Source organism: Gymnoscopelus braueri, assembly GCF_963280865.1.
Source record: "Gymnoscopelus braueri genome assembly, chromosome: 1".
NCBI lineage: Eukaryota > Metazoa > Chordata > Actinopteri > Myctophiformes > Myctophidae > Gymnoscopelus > Gymnoscopelus braueri.
This window is the reverse complement of record NC_137603.1, coordinates 15552351-15578069: the sequence shown is the minus strand read 5'-3', so window position 1 is coordinate 15578069 and position 25719 is coordinate 15552351. Positions and strand designations below refer to the sequence as shown.

At 44.7% G+C, this 25719-nt stretch overlaps 1 protein-coding gene across 1 annotated transcript in view; it reads left to right on the top strand.

Moving 5' to 3' along the window:
* The window catches only part of nhsb (Nance-Horan syndrome b (congenital cataracts and dental anomalies)), a gene marked incomplete at both ends in the record, with an annotated part of 90053 nt that extends 64334 nt beyond the window's left edge, over positions 1–25719 (top strand). The window contains 15 exons of the mRNA XM_080431833.1: positions 3321–3473; positions 6101–6237; positions 8780–8827; positions 10480–10524; positions 11049–11093; positions 14544–14757; positions 15569–15700; positions 16421–16570; positions 17580–17999; positions 19111–19242; positions 19639–19867; positions 20915–23015; positions 23448–23808; positions 24592–24715; positions 25077–25719. Coding sequence (XP_080287959.1) covers positions 3321–3473; positions 6101–6237; positions 8780–8827; positions 10480–10524; positions 11049–11093; positions 14544–14757; positions 15569–15700; positions 16421–16570; positions 17580–17999; positions 19111–19242; positions 19639–19867; positions 20915–23015; positions 23448–23808; positions 24592–24715; positions 25077–25719 — 4934 coding nt within the window. The remainder of the gene's footprint in view (positions 1–3320; positions 3474–6100; positions 6238–8779; positions 8828–10479; positions 10525–11048; positions 11094–14543; positions 14758–15568; positions 15701–16420; positions 16571–17579; positions 18000–19110; positions 19243–19638; positions 19868–20914; positions 23016–23447; positions 23809–24591; positions 24716–25076) is intronic.

Sequence of the window (25719 nt, the reverse complement as noted above, 5' to 3'; positions counted from 1 at the left end):
GGATACACAGATCCTTCCGTCTACTCACAGGAAACTTTTTCCGTGTGTTTTTTTTACACAATGTCGGTTCCACGGCGTTTCAAATATCATCGGATTGAGGTAATTATACGCCGGCACGGGGATAGAAAACTATGTTTAATATCTTGGCAGTCAATGTGTTAAGGAACCCCAAATGTTAGACCCACTGATGTAGCAGAGTGTTTCCAGTGAGCCAACATGCACAATATCAGCACCCTGACTCTGTTTGACCAGAATGGAACAGAGCATTCATTAGTATCATTGGTAATAGTGATGTGCCGATACTACATTTCTTCAATTCGATACGATACCGATATTTTTGGGGCCGATTTTCCGATACTGATACCGGAACCGGAAACAGAACCAAACCGGAAACGGAAGTATCCGAAACAGAACTGGAAAGGGTACAGCCACACATGTCCGTAAACGTCCGTAAAGTTGCCATATGGACGTCGGAAGTCCCATCCACTCCCATGTTAAGTTTAAAACCGGAAGTACCGTTCCGTTTTTTTTTTTAACATGGGAGTGGATGGGACTTCCGGCGTCCGTACGGCAACTTTACGGACGTTTTACGGACATGTGTGGCTGTACCCAAATGGTCGTAAACCGGAAACGGAACCCGAAATGGCCGTAAACCGGAAACGGAAGTATATTAAAATATATATATATATATTTTTATATCGATACCAAACGATATTCAGACAATCGATCGATATATTGATACAAGTATCGATATGCACATCACTAATTGGTAACACCTGTGAATGTCTTCACAATAATGGCTGCTGTGCATAGAGCCTATTGGCAAAACCAGAGATTTGATTGATAATATAGTAAAGTTATATTACACCACTGCAAGTGAAAGTTGCTCAGTCAAATTTCCTTGCTGTTGGGCTCTTCTTTCCATATTTTAACTTTGTGTTTTTTCGTAAATTATCGCCCTACTACTTGATCACAGAAGCATCTAAAGTTGCAGATCCGTTTCGATTCTTGAAGATCTGCTACTTTTGCTATTTATGAATCCTGAAAAGTAACAGTTTTGGACAGTTTTTCATGAATACTGAAGTTAGAAGATATACAAGCTCACATCGCTCACATCATTTGATTTTGCTATTTGTCTCATCTGTTTAAGAAAGTAGGTAGCTGATATATTGCACTTTTACCTTAGCGCTAGGTATACTCTTGGTTGCTTGCTTTAGCAGAAAATGCACTTAAGACTTCTGGTGATTAGCAGTTTCGTTCCCTACCTATGTTGAATGCACTTATTGTAAGTCGCTTTGGATAAAAGCGTCTGCTAAATGACTGTAATGTAATTATGAACTTGTAGATCTGCTATTTCAATGGGGCTTAAGTGGTTAATTCATAATGTTCTTTTTTCCCTTCCTAGAGATGAGTCAAAAGTATAATGTTTGTCTTTGAATTGTAGTGGAATGAAAGTATCCCAAAAAAATATGCAAATACTCAAGTTAAGTACAGATACTCAAATGTAATGGACTTTATTAGTGTCCACCACTAATGGTGCATTTATATACCGTAGCACTTTACAGTGTGCATTACATTCACACATTCACACACACACACACGCACGCACGCACGCACACACACACACACACACACACACACACACACACACACACACACACACACACACACACACACACACACAGACACAGACACAGACACGCACACGCACACGCACACACACACGGCAGAGTAAACCTGCTCATCTGGGGGAGGAGTTTGAGGGTTCAGTGCCTTGCTCAACGACACTTTGACACTAAATCAGTCGAACCGGGAACCTTCCGTTCCTGAAGCAAAGGAGTTGTGAGGTAAAAGGAATGAGTGGTTTATGCACAGCTGCAGTGGATATGGGTTTAGCTGCCATCTGCTGGCCTGGCCTGGCATGGCATAGCCCTGTCTTATTTATTTCAATCAGTGATGGAGAATAACCAAGAAGTAGAATTGGCCCTTTAATCTGATGTTAATTGTTTTTTAATGATTGTTGTTGGATTTTGCCTTCTCCCTCTCTCTCTTATCTTCTTTGACTGGTGTCATGTATGAGTGTTTGGTGTGTGTGTGTGTAGTGTCATGTATGTGCCAGTGGGTGGTGAAAGGCAAAACCTGGCCTGGATCTCAGCTGGCAGTAGTTTCTTTGTGCTGTTGCTGGAATGTGGATTCCTAGTGGGGAGGTAAACTTCATCAGCTGACATACTACTTGTTGTGTCCTATGTCAGGATCAGGATTCAGGACAGCAGCCAATACCTGTGATGTTCCCTGAACATTTTACATATACATTTTTTCTTTATTGATACACAGTATATAGACAGGAAACAGGGAGAGAGAGATGGGGAGTGACACGCAGCAAAGGTCGTCGGGATCGGGAATCGTACCCGCGACACGCTGCATTAGAGCCTTTATGTGGTATGCACCTGGACCACTAGGTCAGCTGAACGTTCTTGAGATGGTTACAATCATTTTTATGTATGTTTTTATACGTACAGCCAGCCTGTCTTTGCTTCACTAATATCATTGGTCAAACTGTCTATTTCTCCTTGATTATTCTTGTGAATATTATTTTATATTTCTTCTATGTTTTTTAGTGCATCAACTTGGGGAGGTGCAATTCAAAATGTGTTGCACCCACGATGACAATAAAGGAATGGAATTGAATTCTGATGTTTTGACACTGAAAATAATCCTATAGGCAACATTTGTGCTTGCGTGAATACAATCACCACACAAATATGAATCCCGTTTGTATGCAGTCTGTGTTTTGAAAAGTGATGTAAAGTAACTAAGTACATTTACTCAAGTATTGTACTTAAGTACAATTTTGAGGTAGTTTTACTTTACTGGAGTATATCCAATTGTCTATACTTTTACTTCTACTCCACTACATCTCAGTGGCAAATATTGTACTTTTACTCCACTACAATTATTTGAAAACTTTAGTTACTAGTTACTTTGCAGATATAAATTATTATATTAAAAAACATACATTAACCACTTAAACCCTATTTTATACCAAGGCTATTTGAAAATAGCAGATCTACAAGCTCAAAACGCGTCGCATCGCAACACGTTGTGAGCTTGTAGATCTGCTATTTTCAAACATTTTAGTACTTTTACTTTTGGTACTTTAAGTACATTTTGATACCAATACTGTTGTACTTTTACTCAAGTACATTTTTAATTCAGGACTTTTACTTAAGTAAAACATTTGAGTACTTTTTCCACCACTGATGCTAACCCTGATTTCTCTCTCTCTCTCTCTGTCTCTGTCTGTCTCTCTCTCTCCTCAGCGGTGTCTAATCTGGACATAGAGAGTAAGCTGTCGACTCACTACCAGGCTCCATGGCATCAGCAGCACAACGTGTTCCATCCGTGTACCCGCGCACCATGTGTGGAGGAGCTGCACAGACATGCCAAGCTCAGCCTCCGGGCCCTGCACCGAGGTGAGGGTGCGCACGCACACAAAACACATATGGGCTCTATAAAGGAGCCCGAACTGGCTAAACCCACTCATTTGGGGATTTAGGACTGGGCAAGGGGCGTTCCCCGCGCAAAAGTTGCTATTTTGGGACACCTGCCTTACCCGCAAAACACCTGCACTACCCATTACGTTATGCATAGGTGTGGTTTGGGCGCTACAATGATAAAACCAATCACCGTGCCAGATGCCATTGCCTTTAAGAGAAGACTGCGCCATTATCCCCAATACAATCTTACGCTCTACACTCTCCTATCTCCCTGTCTGCAGTTTTGCCAGGTCTGCATATTTTAAGCCACTTTGGGCTTTTCTGTAAAGTTGCTTGTAAATAACAGTTGTGAGCTTGTAGATCGGCTATTTTATAAATAGCCAACATATATAAATATGCACATTGTTTAATGGCCGACATATATAGGTTTGAAGTGCTCATGTGGCCTATTATAGTCGCTTCTTTTGGGCTCCCAGTGAGCCATAGTCGGCTATTAGACCTCCGTCTAAAACAGGGTTATAATTGGTCTAACAGTGAAAGTTTTTTAGACGTCTAGGCTTAGCCTAGACGTTGATTAGCTGTTTTTTAACCGTCTATATATAGACGTCTATATTATAGACGTCATTTCAACGGCTATAATATAGACGGTCTATAAATAGACGCTTAAAAAACATCTAATTGAAAGTTTTTTAGACGTCTGGCCTAGACGTCTAAAAAACCTTCACTGTTAGACCAATTATAACCAGGTTTTAGACTAGCCTTTAGACGTATTTTAGAACATTGCATTGCGTGACGCACAAATTGTCTTCTTTGAATAGACTATCATCTTATGTAAACACAATTGACACAAAGAATTGACACTCTCACCTCTGCTGATTATAGGAAAATTTGAATCACAGAGATTTGTTGAGAATTAGGTGAGAGGGAGCCTTTGAATGTTGTGCCATTGCAGGCGCGCGCTCTACCAAACAAATTTGGCATTGCGGGTGGTTTTAGGCCACGTTTACATGGCAACGATCAGAACAGAAAACGACAAAGTGCCGTTGCGTTGTCACTTCTTATTATGCATTTACAGGGAGACGCTCCAGTGATTTAAAACGCTGTAGTGTGCATGCCAGGTGGCTAGGTGGCGCGTGTCTGTGTGACTCGCTGTCATATAGACCAGTCACGCATGCGTAGAATCACTTCCGTTCTACTTCCTTTATTTACATACACCAGTGCAGCAACGTGGTTCAACGTAGGGTTGCCATGTCCACTTATTATAAACTTGATCCTGAGAAGTAACAGTTTTAGACATGAGATTTCCATCCGACAGAGATGCACGCACACACGCACATGTTTTTTCAGCTCTCTAATTCCCTGACCAAAGAAATACAAATCTATGAATTCACGAAACCTACAGTATGTCCGTCTGATTCTGATACTGCATTAACACATTTAGTTGGGGACCCCCTTGGAACACCCCTCAAGGACCCTTGGGAGTCCACGGTGAGACCCCACGTTGACAACCAGTTGTATATATGTTACAGGGTGAATGGAGAACCAGGGTGATTGAAGATGGCTCGCTCGTTTTTACCCACCCAGCAATTCTGTAGAAGAAACACTAGAGGGAGCCACAAGCCAGGCTTGTGCACAAGCACATATGGCCGCGACCACCCACACACACACAGTCACACACACACACACACACACACACACATGCGCGCGCACGCACACGCGCTCATGCTTTCAATGGACTGTTAAGATACTTTTATTGTGTTCTGCTGGCTTTTGTTTTAGTTTCTCCCTGACACACACACACACACACACACACACACACACACACACACACACACACACACACACACACACACACACACACACAGTGATCCATGAAAAGAACTATTCTGTCCCTATCGGTTTACAAATCAAACGGCGCTGAGTCGACTAGTGGAGCGTCGGCCGGTCACCGCGGGCACTCGCGCCTGGAGGCGCGAGGGCGCGCTTCCTCGGCCTCAAGCTCCACTAAGTCGGCGCGCCGTGCGTGTGAACGCGTGTTCAGCGTTCCCCTCATAGATATTATGGTTCCTGGTTGCTATGTGGGGGGGAACAACAAAAGACAGGTCTCCGTCGGCGCATCAAAGCCCTGCCTCTCCGCGCTCTCCTTCTCCTCCTCCTCCTCGGAGGAGAAGGAGAGAAGGAGAGGACGGGACGGTTTAAAACGCGAGGAGGAGGAGGAGGAGGAGGCTCCTCTTCCTCGCGAGCCTCGCGTAATAACCCCCCGCATCGCAGCGCCGTCCTCCTCCTCCTCCTCGCGAGCCTCGCTAATAAACCCTGTCTCGAAAAGCCCCGCCTCGCCCCGAAGGAGCCCCGTGCCTAAAAACGAGCGCTCTGTCTTCAATCACCCTGGATCTCCATTCACCCTGTGACATATATATATATATTCAAAGATTTGCACACATTTTCCACAGATTAAAAAAAAAACAGCAGATCTACAAGTGCCGCGCTACGAGCTTGTAGATCTGCTATTTTTGAATAGCCAAAAAAAACAGAAAATGACAACAGATGCGTTCCCGGTCTTAAAGGGTTAATGTATGTTCATACGTTGTACTCTTTCTCCACAGACGAACATCAGCAGCAGCGTTCCAGCAGCAGGGAGCGCAGCAGAGTGACCGTCTCTATATCCGTAGCCCCTCCCATGCCCACCTTCCCTTCACCACACACCATACGACGGCAGCAGAGGAGTCGACTGGCACGAGCGGTAAGGACAACATGTCTGTTGTTGCCGGGCAGAAACCCCTTGTCTCCATGTTCCACACAAAAGCAGCAGATATCAGTGGTGGAAAGTAACTAAGTGCATTTACTTAAAGTACTGTACTTAAGTGAACTTTTTAGGTATTTGTACTTTACTTGAGTATTTCCTGCAATATTGTACTTTTACTCCACTACAATTATTTGAAAACTTTAGTTACTAGTTACTTTTCAGATATACATTATGATATTCTAAAACACACATTAACCACCCTATTTTATACATAGGCTATTTGAAAATAGCAGATCTACAAGCTCACAACACGTCGCATAACAACACGTTGTAGATCTGCTATTTTGAAATATTTTAGTACTTTTACTTTTGGTACTTTAAGTATATTTTGATGATTAATACTTTTGTACTTTTACTCAAGTCAATTTTGAATTCTGGACTTTTACTTGTAACAGAGTATTTCTATGCAGTATTGGTACTTTTACTTAAGTAAACATTTGAGTACTTTTTCCACCACTGGCAGATATACAAGCTCGAAACGCTGCGCGATTATCATTATCAATTTGGGGGTCCTTTGACACGGAAACGTTTTGAGAACCACTCTTCTACACCCAGTGCTTCTGAAACGTAAAAATTTCAAGGACCCCCAGAATTCACTATTAAACGCAGAACCTTCCACACCCTGAAACTTTCCCAAACCCGTGAAGTTCTGTGATCGTTTTTTGTTATAATAATAATAATAATACATACGATTTATGTAGCGCTTTTCTAGGTACTCAAAGTCGCTTTACAGAGCAGATAAAAACAACTTGATTAGAACAAACTAGTTAAAAGGTTAAAACTATAAGAGAAATGTAAACAAAAACAAAAGGGAGGGGCGGGGCGGGGGTTGGGGTTTTACGTAGGGGATGCGAGTCTGAAAAGGTGCGTTTTGAGTGTGGTTTCGGTTACGTTCCCATTGTCACGTTCCCATTGTTACATTCCCATTGTTACGTTCCCATTAAAAACAAACTAATTAAAAAAGGGAAACTAGCAGATGCAACTAGCAGTTGTGAGATTGCCTATTTTCTTTTTTTTGGGGGGGGGACCACATTTTTATGTCCAGTTTATGATTTTATATTTTAGTATTTGGACATACAAGGTTTCCACACGACAGCGACCATATGATGTATTCTACATTTAACTCTTTAAGACCGGGGAAGCATCGTTTGTGTCATTTTAAAGATTTCTTTGGCTATTCAAAAATAGCAGATCTACAAGCTCATAGATCTGCACTCGGTAGATCTGCTATTTTAGAAAATCGTGAAAATGTGTGCAAATCTTGGAATATATATATTGTTAAAGTGAACATTTGTAAAATATTTAGTTCCAGGGACCCCCAGAAGCAAAGGTTTGAGTTACAAATGTCCGCTTAAGAAAATTTCAAATATTTGCACAAATGTTCATGATTTTTCAAAAATAGCAGATCTACAAGCTCGAATGCCGCACTATGAGCTTGTAGATCTGCTATTTTTGAATAGCCAAACAAATCAAAAGTGACGAGAGATGCGTTCCCCGGATTGAAAGGGTTAAACTGCTATTGCTCCACAAAGGGTTGGAGAAGGAGCTCCATTGGTCACTCCGCCTCCTCCTCCTGTGTTGTGAGGCAGCGATAGAACCCTGGCCTCCCTCTCTCTTATTTCTATTGGTTTGCATCACTCCTCTCTCTCTCTGCATTATTCATGTTGTCTCTGGCAGGTGGAAATCTTTCATGTCCAAAACCCTTCCTTTTTTATTACTATTAAAAAATAACATGCAATAGTGAAAATAGTCGATCTCAATTTAGCCCTGGACGCACACACACACACACACACACACACACACACACACACACACACACACACACACACACACACACACACACACACGGGTACGTGCAACATAATAATAACGCTCCCGCGATGGCGTTTTTCACTAAATTGCGCTACTGAACGAGAACGTGAACGATCAATTTGAACGAATCACTGCCGTGGCTTAAACAAGGGCTACTGTTGACCACCTCTTGAAAAGTTCAGTAACAGAATTCATTATAGTAACAGTACTGATTCCATATTCCTCTCTCTACAATCACAGACATCAGTCTCAAACATCTTCATGTAAATGTAGGTGTCCTACATTGATTTGTATTGGGACGCGGACGCCCATTTGAAAATATTTTCTGCTAGGGACCACCATAAGAGAAGATTTGACAAGGTTTGTCCACATGAAAATAGTACTTTTGATAAGCCGAAAAATGTAATACGCCGTTCCTCCTCGTGCTGGGGACCCCCTGGAACCACCTCAAGGGCCCTTGGGGGTTCCCGGACCCCACTATCAGAACCACTGACCTACATCCTACATCTGTTCTAGAAATTATATTTATAGACAATGAGAAAGGTTCAGTAATGTTTATAACACACAATGATATCTGTCATTCCAACGTTTGACCAAGCATACCGTATACCTATTACATGTGTGATTTGATACATTGATAAAGTATTTATTCTGATTGTCCTTGCAGCAAGAAAGAGCAGAGAGAGAGAAAGAGCTGGACTATCAACCCAGAAAGGTAATACATCATGGTTTGTCTCTATGTTTACACTCTGTGGCATGTATGTAACACATCGTTTGTTAGTTTTCTTGTTTTCGTAGTTTTTTCTTTAGGATTCCAATTTAAAAAATAGCAAAAAAAATCAGGATTCCAATAAAAAAAATAGCAAAAATAGCAGATCTACAAGCTCAAAACGCATCGCACTGCGATGAGTTTTGAGCTTGTAGATCGGCTATTTTTGTTACTTTTGTCTGACATAGAATGGCCCGACAGTATATGCAATGTGCGTGGAAATGAGTGTGGAAATATAGTGACCCTCTCCATTATCAAAGTTGCCCACCCCTGGTTTAGACCAAAAAGGTGTAGGCTGAAGCCAATGGCTTATTTTGCCTATCCTTTTCACATCAAAAATCTACAAATGCATTTAGTTATACTTATGTTAACTTTATGAACTTAAATACAAATACATTGGACATAAAAAAGACAGTAGAATTTTAATATTAGTCATTAAGCTACATAGACTGAAGTAATTAAAGCGGGTCATGTTTGCATGTTTGGAATTGTAACAGCTGAAATCAATAATATATCAGTATTTCCAATATTAACCTGCGGGCCGCATTAAGTGATGGTGGGGGCCCCCGGGCCGCCAGTTGCCCATGTATGGTCTAAACCATATGATTGCCTGTCATGTCCGCGTCTGACCCCCCCCCACACACAAACACACTCCTAAAAATTTTGTCCAAACATAACGCAAATCAGTACACATTGCAATATCTCTATAGTCAAGTGATCAAGACAGATCAGTCCGAATTTTCATATTCCATCCTGATTGGCCAATCCGAACATTGCTGGCCAACAATAACCTACCTGACCTGGCGGAGACCTGTGCTCCGAGGAGCACTTTTTCTAGTTTCATATCATTTCTTTTCTTTTCTTTTCTTTTTGGTATTAGGTATTAAAAGTCCTTAAAGTAATACTAGGTAACGTTTTCAACAAAACTAAAGTTAAATTGTATATCTTTTGCGAGTGGCAAAAGTTTCACAACACCCACTCCGTGAATTTCACCCCCGGAAGCCTTTTATTTATATATTTTCTATTGAACGTGTACGGGGGGGACTTTCCCGGGAAAATGACGTTCCTGGCCAACGTCATGACGTCGTGGCCGTCGTCCTCAGGAACTACCGCAACGGTTTCCTGTTTGGCCAGGAACTACCGCGCTATTAACAAAAAGGAACCTCACGCTGATTTTAAGATAATGTAGGATTGGAAGATCGAAAAAGAACAGAAAAAGAAAGCACAGCTCATGGTAACTAATGCTCCACTGGCTAAGAGAAACGATCCGTAGATAGTATAAAACAATTAAAAGATCGCTTTTTGAAACGCTTCCGGCTTCCGGTGAAAACGAATGGAATTCTGGGTAATCGAGGACTAGGGAAATTGTATGCAGTGACGGTAGTGACCAGCAGAGGTTGCTAAAAATCGTTATTTGTGATTCTGCATTGTACAACTTTAAATTGTCACTTTACTATCATCTGGGGATCCCCCCAAAATCATGAGACCCACAGGTTGAGAACCCCTGGTTTACTACAATATAACCTGATGCACATACATACAGTACATGTAAGTTTCAACTTGTGTTCATTCTTGTGTTTTTTGTGACTGTGCTGAAGGAGAGGACGGTGAGAGAGACAGAGATCCAGACCACACTGAGAAAGGTAACGTTAGGATCTTTCTGCACACATTTTCAACTAGGGCTGCAACAGTTAATCAACTAATTGATTTAATTGATTATTTTTAATTTGATAAATACATTAATAATCAATCCCTTTTTTGGGCAAGTCCTTATAGGCGAAAAGTTTGCCAAATGTCAGAAAAATTACCAAAATAGTGAAAATAGCTGATCTACAAACACGTTGTGTAATTGATAAAATAATCACTAAGAAATAATCAGTTGCAGCCCTATTTTCATCGTAACCACATGGACCCTAGCGTCCCTATTCTGGCCAAGTCATAATAGGTGAACATTCAGCGAAAATAGCAGACCTTCTAGCTCACAACACCATGCGCTGTGAGCTTGTTGATTGGCTATTTTTAGCTGTTCAACATACAGTGTACTACAACAAACTCTATTGGGTTTAAGACAGTGGTCAGTCATAACATTATATCGTTGTTGTCGGTGTGTGTGTGTGTGTGTGTGTGTGCGTGTGTGCGTGTGCGCGTGTGCGTGTGTCATTCATAGGAGAGGCCAGCAAGAGATACAGACATTCAGACCATACAGAGAAAGGTAATGAACACCCTAAATAACAGATCTGCATGCTCTCGGGGGGGTTACACTAATTTCTAAGATACGATACACAACATTGGGTCCGCGATAACGATACGATACTTTAAGTTTTGTTTTGTTTTTTGTTCACCAGTGCCAGCGATTTATTGTTGTTTTTTAGTTTTTTTCACGTCGCCACAGACCTCGCTAAATACCTTAACACATTGAATGCCAATCGCGTAGATCTACGCGAACCTATTTAAAGCCGCAGCGTGCCAATCGCGTAGATCTACGCGAACCGCCGTTTCGCGTAGATCCCCCCCCAGGTGCACTTTCGGAATTTTTTGATCCATTTCCGGTTCCGGTTTGAAGACCGGAAACAGAATTATTTGGGATCCGGTTTTGCCGATCACGTCGGCCCTCGTTCTAATGACGAAACTGAAACTCAATTCTCTTCCTGTAGTTTTTTCTCCTCGCATATCACTGTTTAACGTGAACCGCTCTAACTACAACCATGGAGCTCCGTTTGACATGTGGTTTTCACTGGTAGATTCAGTGAGATCTCGCCGATGTAAACAGACAGTGCACAGCTCAATCTTATGGATTTTAACAAGTTCTATGGCGACGTGAAAAAAACAACAATAACACGTTGGCACTGGTGAGTACATTATGAGATTAACGTCTGGCATGGAATGTGTTAAGATCGCACGTTAAACTGTTTGTAGACACACAGGGTAGCTGTGTGAGTGGCCCAGAGAAGACCGCTTCAATCGGCGACATTCCATTTTGCAGTAGTCGCGGTTTATGTTAAACAGCGTTCAGCGAGGAGAAAGAAAAATCCGAGATAATGGCGGATTAGGGGAAGATTTAGAGCGGCGGCGGGTGGGAACAAAAATCTCCGGATACGGATATTTCCATATCCGGGTGTGCTACAATGAAATGTGTCACTGCGAGGGAGGCCTACAATGAAATGTGCACTTCGAAAAAAAATAAAAATAAAGACCACTTCGCGTCGAACTACACGACTGGCACGCTGCGCAATTATTTAGGTTCGCGTAGAACTACGCGATTGGCACGCAATGTGTTAATCTAATACATTTAATAAAGTGTATTTGTTAAAGTACTTTTCCATGATACCAGAGAGGATTGCTTGTAAATCCTTAGATGCAGGCCTTTTGCTGGACCACACCAGTCAGTACATTTACTGAAGTACTGTACTTTTACTTTACTTGAGTATTTCCATTTTCCGATACTTTATGCTTCTACTCCACTACATCTCAGAGGCAAATATTGTACTTTTTGCTCCACTACAATTATTTGAAAACTTGATTTAGTTGTTATAGATTATTATTACAAAACTTTCAATCAAGCCCTATTTCATACTTTGTCTATTCGAAAATAGCAGATCTACAAGGTCACAAGGCGTCGTGATGCGGCACGTTGTGAGCTTGTAGATTTGGGCGGGGGGACACCGGTCAACGACGCATATAAGGTTTAATTGGTTAAGCTTTAAACTGAACCTCTGTAACTGTATAGAAGTCTATGCATCTGTCATCCACAATGGATTTAACCTTCATGTCATATTTTGTCTCATTCATTAAACCATTAAGACCGGAAACGCATCTGTGTAATTTTCAGATTTCTTTGGCTATTCAAAAACAGTAGATATACAAGCTCATAGCTGATCTACAAGCACGGCACTCGGTGCACTCTGTGCGGCGCTATGATCTTGTAGATCTGCGATTTTTTTTGAAAACCCTGTGGAAAGTTTGTGCAAATCTTTGAATATATATGATATATGTTTTAAAGCGAACATTTTTAACTCTGATCTTTGCTTCTGGGGGGTCCCTGGAACAACATATTTTGAGATGGGGGTCCGCGGCCAAATACATATCATTTTGGGGGTCCTTGACATGAAGAAGTTGGAGCACCACTGATATAGCAACATACTGTTAGGATTTAGAAAACATTTTTAGATATGTATTTGGCTGCGGACCCCCATGTCAAAATGTGTTGTTACAGGGACCCCCATGAAGCAAAGATTTGAGTCACAATTCGCTTTAAAAAAAATATATATATATATATATTCAAAGATTTGCACAAATGTTCAAGATTTTTCAAAAACATCAGATCTACAAGCTCATAGCGCGGCACTCGGTGCCGCGCTATGAGCTTGTAGATCTGCTATTTTTGAATAGCCAAATACATCTTGTCACAATGTCACAATGTCACAATGTCAAAATGACACAGATGCGTTCCCGGACTAAACGCGGGTTAAACCACACAGTACCATTGTTTTATTTGTGTGTTTTGTGTACTTTGTTTACATAGTTTAACTGCTTTCATCCATCCTCCCCTACTGCATGTTGCATCATCTTCCCTCCATGGAGCAGAAAGGTACCACTTTGTAAGCATGTGTGCCGTTCAACATCTCTGTTCAACATCTCTGTTCACACTCACTATTATGTCCTCTTATTCAACTTCTCATTTGCACAAATCGTCTCTGTCAGGTGGAAACCTCATATGCAGATCTGCAAGCTCATGGAGCTTGCAGATCTGCTATTGGATGCTTTTGTGTGACGCTGTGGTATGATCAAGCAGGGCGTTAATTTACGAAAAACTAAAAAAGTTTAAAATATGGAGATAAGAGGTTTCTGCCCGACAGCAACGAAATGTTTCAGTCTGTTGAATGTTTTAATCTCTGCTCCATTGGTAATACCATTTAGTTCTTTTGTTTTGTTTTTAAAGGTACAGGATATTTATTGGTTAATCAAGTGTTAAATTGCTCTATATTCTGATGGCAATCAATACTATAGAGCGTTTGTTCAGTAACAGTGGTCTCCCTGTCTCTCCAGCTCTTTGATAAAAAAAAAGAAAATGTGTTTTCATGTAGGGATACCAATGTTATCCAATCAGGAGAGAGAACTCGTACAGGATACAGGATAAACAAGTGAAATTGGAAGATATGACACAAAGACAACATTGGAACTGGAATTGAAGCTGATAATAATTAGCAACTCTCTCCTGATTGGATGAAATATAGGCATGCCACCTTAAAATACCTGTTTATTAATGAGCTGGAGAGACGGGGAGACACCTGTTGCTGAACAAACACTCTATAGCAATGATTACTATCAGAATACATAGAGCTTCTCAATATATCTCAATTTTGGTCCAGGGACCCCCAGAAGCAAAGATTTGAGTTAAAGATGTTCGATAAAAATAAAAAAATCACAATTTTTCAAAAATAGCAGATCTACAAGCTCGTAGCGTGGCACTCGGTGCCGCGCCATGAGCTTGTCGATCTGCTATTTTTGAAAAATTGTGATAGCGCAAAGAAATCGACACAGATACGTTCCCGGTCTTAATGGGTTAATCTGACCAACGACCTGCCTGTAAAAACCCTACCATGGACATAAACACTACATAACTAACCCACTAACTGTCCCCATGTGTGTGTGTCCCCTCCAGTCTACCTCAACGGGGGACCCAGAGCAGGCCAGTGAGCTGGTGGCAGCAGCAGGTCACAGCAGGACCAAGGGCCCCCCGGGTTCTTCCACCGCTCCCCCTACGCAAGCGGACAAGCAGACCAACTGGTCCAAAGACGCCGCCCCCCCCACGTCAGAGCAGAGGACACGGGCCGACCATGTCGTCTCCTCCTGCATCATCCCAATCAATGTCACAGGTACCGGTCCGTACCACCTGGCATCAATCACCTGGCATTTAAACAGTGATTCTCAACCTCTTTTTTTTATTTCAAGGTCCACCGGTTTGATGTGCATGAAACTCCGGGATCCCAATGAATCTCGAATTTAAGATCCTCAGTGTATACGAATGGACCCGTAAGGGGTCCATTTGGTTCCATTTGTACCCACCAGGTGCTCCCCCTGGTGGCCAAAAACTGTTTTATTTCTATGTTCTTTTTTTTATGGTTGGGGGATAAGGATGAGAAGTTTTTTTTAAATTCAAGTATAAAAATGAATACGAATAAATGTCTAATGTGTGCGGTGGCAACCTCGAAAAAGTCACATTTTAATTGTAGGCATTTAGGCATTTAGCAGATGCTATACAATAAACAAGGCAAATGATCACATAAATAGAATGCAGAAATGCAGAATGCAGATTCGCGGCGATCAGTGGGCCCGGTCGGCCCATCGGCCTAGCCGAGCTTACAACACGTCGCAATGCGACGCTGGAGTAGCGGTCTGGGCACCTAGGCTCCAAAGTAGCCTGACAGCGTGTCTTGGGTTCGAGTCCCGATCCGAACGGCCTTTGCTGCAGGTCACTCCCCATCTCTCTCCCCATTTCCTGTCAACCTACTATCCTATCAATAAAGGCATAAAAAAGCCCAAAACTAAATCTTAAAAAAAATAAAGTTGTTAAACTGTTCCTCATTTTACTGGGGACCCCCTGGAACCCCCTCAAGGACCTCTGGGGGTCCCCAGACCCCACTTTGAGAAGCAGTGTCTATAGAAGACCATGTGTTGTGTGTTCAGGTGTTGGATTTGACCGGGAGGCGAGTGCACGCTGCTCTCTGGTTCACTCCCAGTCAGTTCTTCAGAGGAGGAGGAAGTTACGGAGGAGGAAGACCATCACCGGAATACCCAAACGAGTCCAACAGGACATGGGTGTGTATATGTTATTTACACCATAGGAAGCACCATAGATGACAGGGAGGCACCATAGGAAGAACCATAGATGACAGGGAAGCACCATAGGAAGCACCATAGATGACAGGGAAGCACCATAGGAAGAACCATAGATGACAGGGAAGCACCATAGGAAGCACCATAGATGACAGAGAAGCACCATAGGAAGCACCATAGATGACAGGGAAGCACCATAGGAAGCACCATAGATGACAGGGAAGCACCATAGGAAGCACCATAGATGACAGGGAAGCACCATAGGAAGCACCATGGATGACAGGGAAGCACCATAGGAAGAACCATAGATGACAGGGAAGCACCATAGGAAGCACCATAGATGACAGAGAAGCACCATAGGAAGCACCATAGATGACAGGGAAGCACCATAGGAAGCACCATAGATGACAGAGAAGCACCATAGGAAGCACCATAGATGACAGGGAAGCACCATAGGAAGCACCATAGATGACAGGGAAGCACCATAGGAAGCACCATAGATGACAGGGAAGCACCATAGGAAGCACCATAGATGACAGAGAAGCACCATAGATGACAGAGAAGCACCATAGATGACAGAGAAGCACCATAGATGACAGGGAAGCATCATAGGAAGCACCATAGATGACAGAGAAGCACCATATTAAGATTTAAAAAAAACTATAACAAAAGAGTGTTCTAATGATCAACATGCCCTTCCAGATTCAGACGAGTCGCCGGGGGGGAGAGAGCGCACGGTGATCGTGCACGCCAACCAACATTTATCTCTTTGTGAGGAGGAACTGTCGCTCACTGGACGCCTCCATCACACCCGCGACTCCGGCTGCCAGACGGATGACTTCCTCATCGCATGTAAGTATCTCACAATACACCAGTGTTTCCCAACTTGGAGTCCGGGTTCCCTTTCGGGGGCACTAAGGATCGCATTGTGGAACACTAACATTGTAAAAAAAAAAAAAAAAAGCAAGAGGGGAGACAAAACAACATGTAGACTGCAGCTGAAGACTACTGACCATGCAGGCAGCACAGGTATGGTATATTGTTGTCACATGACAATCAAGAAAATAAGAAACCCTACACATTACCACAGGGTAGTGTTGTTTCACACAATTAACAACTAAACATGACCATTACAATGTAGGGGCAGAACACTGACCATGATACTGACATCATGATACTAGTCTCGTGTAGCCAGACAACTATTCCACAATCTCTGAATGCTATATAGAGTCTGGAACTACACCTCCCGAAATCCGAGAGAGGAAACTGCCACTTCTGTTCACGAAAATATATTTTAAAATATCTTTACATTTTATTCTTTAATTTCCATTTCTGCTAAGCAGCAAGCTAAATATACTTAGATGATTTGTATTTATATTAGGATAAATTTGTGCGACTGAAAAGACGAAACGGAAGTGGGGAGGAGGCTTCACATCCGGTTTATATTCTAATCATGACCAGAGCTTCCGAGTCCCAGACTGTATGACCGGAAACATTTGAAACAGTCTGGCCACGCGAGACTAACGTTCTGCATTGTTTATTGTTTTCTGCATTGCTTTCTTTTGTGTGTTGTTTTCTTTTGTTGTACTTTGTAAAGCACTTTGTACCCAGTTTTGAGAGGTGCTATATAAATAAAGTTGTATTATTATTATTATATGATACTGACAATGATACTGACATGATATATATTTGTGAAAGTTTTTATTTATTTTTTAAACCATTTCCCCTATAATGACATGCTCAAAACAGGGATCCATTTACTAATCCATTATTTTATAAAGTTTTGATTATCAATATATATATTTTTTATAATCAATTAAATCGGTTCGATCTGTCTCTGTCTGTCCATTCGTCTCCCCAGCGACAGCGGCTCCGTCCAGGCGGCGAATCAGAGCTCAACGTTGCCATCAGGGAATACCTGCCTCGCTCTCCCATTCGACGGGCAACATCTCCTCCCTGGGCGACCAATCAGATTCCACGTACAGCAGCGCGGCGGCCAACGGCGTGCGTCTGCGATCGCGCAGCCTGCCCAGGGAGGGCGGGCGGCTCATGGACAGCGACGAAGACGACGACAACTACGACGACGACGATGAGGACGAGGAGCTGTCGCCCTACGAGGCGGAGGACTTCATCCCCAGCGGCCCCAGCCCCAGGATGATGATGATGATGATGAAGGACGAGGAGGAGAGCACCGACGACCAGGCGGCGCCGGAGCCGCTGCAGCTGGGCAGCCTGAAGAGGCTGCAGCGGTCTGGGGAGCGAGACCGAGGCGGTGGAGGAGGTAGGGTTTAGGCGGGACTTCAGTAATCTGCAGTGGTGGAAAAAGTACTCAAATTCTGTACTTAAGTAAAAGTACAAATACTGCAATATAAAAATACTCTGTTACAAGTAAAAATCCAAAATTCAAAATTTACTTGAGTAAAAGTACAAAAGTATTGGCATCAAAATGTACTTAAAGTACCAAAAGTAAAAGTACTAAATATTTGAAAATAGCCGATCTACAAGCTCACAACGCGTCGCGATGCGACGCGTTGTGAGCTTGTAGATCTGCTATTTTCAAATAGCCTATGTATAAAATAGGGCTAAAGTGGTTAATGTATGTTTCATTATATCATAGTTTATATCTGAAAAGTAACTAGTAACTAAAGTTTTCAAATAATTGTAGTGGAGTAAAAGTACAATATTTGCCTCTGAGATGTAGTGGAGTAGAAGTAAAAGTATTGGAAATTGGAAATACTCAAGTAAAGTACAAATACCTCAAAATTGTACTTAAGTACAGTACTTAAGTAAATGTACTTAGTTACTTTCCACCACTGGTAATCTGTCCTCAGTGAAGGCGTCTTCACATTAGGCGGCAGAATATTCTTTCGCCATCTTTATTTGAAAATAAAAAGTTAGCGTTTGTTGTCCTTCATCACAGTGGTTTTCCACCTGTGGGTCGGGTTCCCACATGATTTGGGGGGTGGGGGGGGTCCATTCTCCAGATGACAATTTAAGGATTTTTAATACCTTTTTTTAATGCCTTAAAAAAAAATGAAAGGAAATCAAATCAAATCAAAAGTAACTATACTATAAAAACTATTTAAAAATTAAGAAAAAGGCAAACAGTTTGAAAATAGCTGATCTACAAGTTCACAACGACTTTTTGGCGTTTTGAGCTTGTAGATCAGCTATTTTCACAATATTTATCTGTGGAACCGAGTCAAACTAAATGTAATGCCTAAACTCAAATATGATTATTTTGGGGTGTCCCCAGTTCAAATATGGCGTGGCGTGAAAAGGTCGAGAACCACTGGTTTATCACAATAAAGGATGGGGCGACTAGCGAAATACTATGGTTAATTGTAATTATTTTGGCCACAATAATAGTGATATATGGTCCCATTCCCTAGGTGGGAGCCCCGAGCACAGCTGGATGGAGAGAGGCCGCTCTCGCCTGCCGCGCAAGGCTGACATGGGCAGCTGTGAGATCTCCTCCAGCTCCGACACCTTCAGCAGCCCCATCCACTCTGTGTCCACTCAAGGTTAGTAGTTGGACATTTTTCATTTTTCATTTATTATTATTTTTAGTTTTGATTCGTTTTTTAAAGCGTGTCTGCTAGTTCAATTTAGTTTTAGTTTAGTTTGTATTAGTTTTAGTGTTACTTTTTTGTGTAATATTGGATAGACGGGCAAGATTCAACAAGCTTTTTCATCTTTTTCTTTTTGACAACAGGGCTCAAAACTGGCACAGCTAAAAAAAAAATTTTTTAGCTGTGCCAGTGCCGCCTCACCCTTACAGAAAAGGAGCTAGGGCCCCATGGCTACTTACTTAGAAAAGGAGCTAGGGCCCCATGGCTACTTACTTAGAAAAGGAGCTAGGGCCCCATGGCTACTTACTTACTTACCTACCTATAATAACCATGTGTCCACCACCGCAGGGGTCCTGGGCAGCCACGTGGACCACAAGGAGGACCACCAGTCGTCGAGTGGGAACTGGAGCGGCTCCAGCTCCACCTGCCCCTCCCAGACCTCTGAGACCATCCCCCCTCCCTCCTCCCCTCCGCTGACAGGCTCCTCCCACTGTGACTCGGAGCTGTCACTCAACACTGTGCCCAACGCCATCGATGAGGGCTTCACGCTGGACCCCTCCTACCCCTCTGACCTCAGGTACATTAAGACCTGGCACACATTATTACAGAATTACATTATCCCAGTGGTTTTCAACCTTTTTCATGCCAAGGACCCCTAAATTAATATACATTTGGCCGCGGAATTCTACAAAATTCTTCAAAAACGTTCAAGATTTTTAGAAAATGTTGAAAAATAGCAGATCTACAAGCTCTACAAGAGCTTGTATATCTGCTATTTTTAAATAGCCAACCTATACACTATGGATAAAGGGGTGAAAATGTATTAACACCTTTTGCTGGGGACCACCTGGAACCCCCTCAAGGACCACTGGTGGTCCCCGGACCACTGGTTGAAAACCACTGCATTATCCTATTATAAAATGAAGGAACCTCTGTCTGTCCGTCCGTCCGTCCGTCTGTCCATCTGATCCGCATTTTTCTCCCTCAATGGGTTGAGCAATTCATGAACTTGCACCCGGGCATTGACCATCAGCATATGCAGACAGTGAGGAATCCCGTTTTTCACTTTCCCCAAATGTAAGCTGTTTATTTGCATTTTTATGTAAACAGCAGATATTTTTAGCCCCTGCTATGGGCTCTGTTGTCATAGTTACAGTCCCCGCAGCCTATGGGAACAGTAGCCACACACACAATGCCACACAGAGAACAGTTACAGACAGCGGTACAAAGTTAGAAATGGTTTTATGAGCCGAGGGACCGCTTTGGATATCATGTCCATAGCCCTCGCACACAGTCGTAAATGACCACATGATGACATGAGCAGCTTCCTCTCCAAAAGTGTAACTATGCATACCGAATTGAAAGTATTAAATGATTAAATATGGCCTATTTTGGCCATAGTGCATTATTTGTTTTGGTTATAGGTCATTGTCAGTCATTTGTGTGTATATTTAAGTTATTTGTCATATCTGCCCTGTGCAAATATTTTCTTACCAAGCCTAAAAGCCATATTTATTTATATGTTCCATTGTTCAATGCTAAAAACTCAATTAAATCGTTAATTGCAATCATTTGTACGCCAATGAATCATCAACTAAAATGTCACGATCATCCCTGTCCTCAGGCCCCAGGGCCAGGGTCACAGGTCAAGCTCCTTCACGTCGTCGGCCACGGACCAGCTGGACGACGCGGGGGTCAGTACGGCCAGCGAGGGGGAGTGGACGTACCCTGCGGACCAGGACCACACCGACCCGGACCAGGAGCCGGAGCAAACCCACAGCCAGGGCCGTGGGTCGACCCAGGGGTACAGCCCCAAACACACTGTAGACGCCCCGAGCTGCTTCACCACCAACACGACCAGCAACACTGACAAAGAGCCTGGCTCACTGTACGCATCAGACGCAGAGTTTTACTCCTCTTCCTCTGTGCATTTTGAAGAATGCACGCCGAGTTACGGAGGATACACATACTATGCAGCCCCGGGGCCAGACTGTGGCCGATCCAACACTGTGGCAGCACCGGTAGCCCATGAAGTTTACACGCAGTCCCAGGCCGATTCGATCAGAGCAGGCACTATGACCCTGGGGAGGACCTGCCGCCCAGTGAGGAAACCAAAAGCCAAACCTCCGCCGCCCAAGCGGTGCTCGTCGCTGAAGGAGCCGTGCGGGCGCGTGGACGTGGGGACGGACGCACGGGAGGACCAGGATCAACCAAAGACAGCCAGTGAACAAGACCTCGCCATGTCTTCCAGAGATAAGAAACTGGAGCTGGAGCTGGAGCTCGGGGTGCCTCCAGAGCCACTAGAGACCTCCTGTCTGGTGGCAGAGCCTCTTGGAGCGTGGGGGATGGGGTTAGGCAACACAGTGGACATGGTAGAGCCCATATCCTTTAGCTCTGCGGACACGCACTCCTTCAAAGATGATGGGGCGGTGCAATCTGACTACGCCGATCTGTGGCTGCACAACAACGAAGTGAGGTCCGGCAACGGCGAGTACACGTCCATGTCCAACTCCAGCACGGCCACAGGCACCACCGTCATGGAGTGCATCAAGTCCCCCGACAGCTCCTCCTCTTCCTCGGACACGCAGGCCCAGGCGGTCGCCCAGCAGGCTCCGGGTGCCTCCAGGGCGTCCAGCCCGCCCCTGCCGCCCGGAGACGGAGACTTCAAGCTCGGCTCGCCCGAGAAGCTGGCCGGCCTGGCCTCCCCCTCCAGCGGCTACTCCAGCCAATCGGAGACGCCGACTTCCACCTTCCCCTCTTCGTCGGCGGCGTTCTTCCCGGGGCCCCTGCTGTCCCCCACGAGCGGCAAGAGGAAGCCCAAAGTGCCCGAGAGGAAGTCCTCTCTGTCCTCGCTGCAGCACTTCCCCAGAGACGGAGCCTCCGTCGCCAGTTCCTACAAGAGAGACCCGGACTTCCCCCCTCCCCCGTCGCAGCTGGACCTGAGCGTCCTCCACGGAGCCCACGCCAGACACACGCTGTCCCACCGGACGCACCACCACCACATGCACACGCTCTACCACAGCAAACACAGAGCCGCGACCGCCGCCTCGGTCGGTGCCAAGAGCGCCGTCCCGGAGGCCTTGACCTCGAACCCGCTGGCCTCCCACCCCATCCCCCTGATCCCCAGCTCCAACCTCCTGGCCATCACGCCCTCCGCCCTGCGCTCGGTGCAGCTGCGTTCGGTCCACCGTCGCTCCACCGACGGCTCCGGCGCCGCGGACCAAGAGACGACCGCCGAAACCGCCACCAGACCCAAATATCAACCGAGCGCCGCTACGCTGGCTCCGCCTCCCATCAGCACTAGGCCCCCCCCTCCGCGCAGGCCGCCGCCCCAGAGGCCTCCGCCGCCTCCGCTGGAGCCCACGTCCTCCCCCGAACACTCGCACCCGCCTCACCCCGGCCGCCACCCCGACGGACCCCCGCCCTACGAGAGCCTGCGGCTCAGACAGGACCGCTACGGACCCGGAACCTTCTGGGCCATGACGGCCTTCAGGAACCGGGCGGAGCCGCCGTCGCTTCTCCTCGACGACGGCTCCCCCATACATCGGCCCGTGCCCCGCGCTCCCAACCCCTCGCCGGTGGATCTGCACACGCACATCCACTCACACACAGAGTTCAGGGGGCTCACGCACTCCTCGCACCCCGAGTTCAGGGTGCTAGGGGAGCGGACGTTCTCTCAGGACGAGGACGAGGACGAAGATGAGGAGGAGGAGGAGGAAGAGCCGGTGAGTTGGGCTGACGCTGTTTATTATTTACTTAGTGATTATTCTACAGATTACTTTGTTGATTCATTGAATAATCAAGAAGCATGTTTTATTTTATATTTTATTTGATCATTTGTTGTATTTTTGTTATATCAACAAATCAATAATTGACTAAATGGATTAGTTGGATTAACCACTTAAGCCCTGTTTAGTACTTTGTCATATAACAGCGTTGCATGAAACTAGCAAAAATAGTAGATCTACAAGCTCACAACGTGTCGCTATGATGTGACACGTTGTGAGCTTGTAGATCAGATTTTTTAAATTTTTTAAAGTAAAAGCTAAATTTAAAGAATTTACCCCAAAATAGATTATTTTGATTGAAACCGATTATCGATTATTTTCTGTAATGGATTAACTTGATGAATTGGATTAACTGTTGCACCTCTACAGGTGAGAGAGCCACCGAGGGCTGCGTGCTCCAGAGGGGGGTGCCTGAGGGCGGACCACCCTCCCCCGGCGTATGAGTTTGCTGGGGCATCCCACTCAGACATTGGGGTGACTCACTCAGAAGCCGGTATAACCCACTCAGACTCAGGGCCCTGGGCGAGTTCAGTCAAAGTGCCTGGTACCACCGCGGAGACATCGCACCCTTATCCAATCAGCGATGCACGAGAAGGAGGACACGACGAACAGGAAGAGGAGGAGGAAGTGACATCATCAGGTGCCACCAGAAGTGCCCATTATCATCAGCAAGTACACGAGGGCAGAGATGACTCCACCACTCCCGACACCGAAGACTACTTCAGTAAAGGTAACACTTTAAGTAATGGTGCACACCTCGCATTCCTCTGTCAGACAATGAGACAATATTGGTCTATAAATGAACTCTGTAAATGTCTAGCATTTAAAACCAGATTTATTTGCAATGCTCTGGAAGCCTCTAAGTAAGTATCCATGTATTTGTTTATATGGAGTTTACCAGAGTGGATCTTCTTCCACTCCTGACATCACACCACTGCTCAACTGAATGTTGGGGGCGGGGCAGATGTATCTGTTCAAACACCCTTTTCCAACATTTATAAAACATATTTATTGTTTATAAGAATGCCAAATGATAACATTTAGGTCATTATTTGAATAGCCATCATTTAAAATGTATCTGTTGCCCTGCCTTTAAAGAAACTGCACTAGCACTGACAGCTAGCACAAATCTAACAGGCGACATTGGCCTGAGTTGCTGCTAGCTACTGTATTTATTATATACATTATACATTTATGAAAAGGACACTATTACACAGTAAAGTCTTGGGTGTTCATTTACTTCTGATAGTGAGTGATTGATCGTGAGTGATTGATCATATACCTCACTGGTTCTCAAAGGGTCCTTGAGGGGTTTCCAGGGTGTCTCCAGTGAAATCAGTTGTACGCTGTACAACTGATTGTGATTGTTACTTGATTATTGTAAATCACTCTGGATAAAAGCGTCTGCTAAATGCCCAAATTGTAGTATAGTAGGCGATCAGACAAGCCAATACCATGTGATAGGGATGGTGCATGTTACAACCAGTATAACATGTGATAGGATATGTTACAGATTCCACTCCCAGTGACAATTCGCTCTCCCCTCTGATGGATGACACCAAAGTGGACGATGACATCATTTTCCTGTCACCCAATAAGACCCGCACGACCGAGGATCTGTTTGCTATGATACACAGGTAGCGTACTTTATTTGGTGATTTTTGTCTCCACCAGGCCGAAGGCCCCTATCCGTCCGTCCGTCTCTCCGTCCGTGTGTGTGTGTGTGTGTGTGTGTGTGTCTGTCTGTGAGCAGCTAATCTCCAGCACCGTTGGACAGATCGGTGTGAAACTTTGCACGCACACTACCTGGAGGTCAACATATTTGTTTGATATTACTCCTACATATTCTGTCCAAACTTCACGCTAATCGGTACACATTATCTCTGTAACTGTAATCTGTGATCATTCTATCTATATATCTATCTAGGAGAGAATATGCAGTAAAAGGTGTGCTTTTGGATGATTCTGATGCACTGATGGTTTCTCAATTCCATTCAGATCCAAGAGGAAGGTCCTGGGCCGTAAGGATTCCGGAGACTTGAACGCGAAGTCTCGTCTGTGTCCGGCGGCGCCAGTGGCCTCCGGAGCGGTCCCCGTTAACGTCATCCCACCAGCCCCTCCTCTGACCCTGGCAGCCGCCCTGGCCACTGCTGCCGGGTCCCAACGGGCCCCGGTCCCCATCTACCGCAGTGCCAAGAAGTCCAGCACCTCCAACGAAGAGTTCAAGCTGCTGCTCTTAAAGAAAGGGAGTCGCACGGACTCCAGCTACCGCATGTCGGCCACGGAGATCCTCAAGAGCCCCATCACGCCCAAGTCCCCCGGGGACCCCCTCCAGGAGGGACCCTTCAGGCAGGCCGAGGAGATGCCCTCCTCTCCGGGGCTGCAGATGGAGCCCCCCGTATCCGGCCTGGAGCCCATCCAGATCCCCGGCCTCTTCCCGAGGGGCAACTCCGAGTGCTTCACGTCCAAAGCCCTCCCCATGTCCGCCGCGTCGAGGCAGGGACGCTCCCGGATCCCCCCGGTGGCCAACAGCAGCCGCTACAGCACGCGCAGCCGCCTCTACACGGCTCCCATGCAAGCCATCTCGGAGGCCGAGACGGAGAACTCAGACGGGAGCCCCCACGATGACAGATCTTCCTAG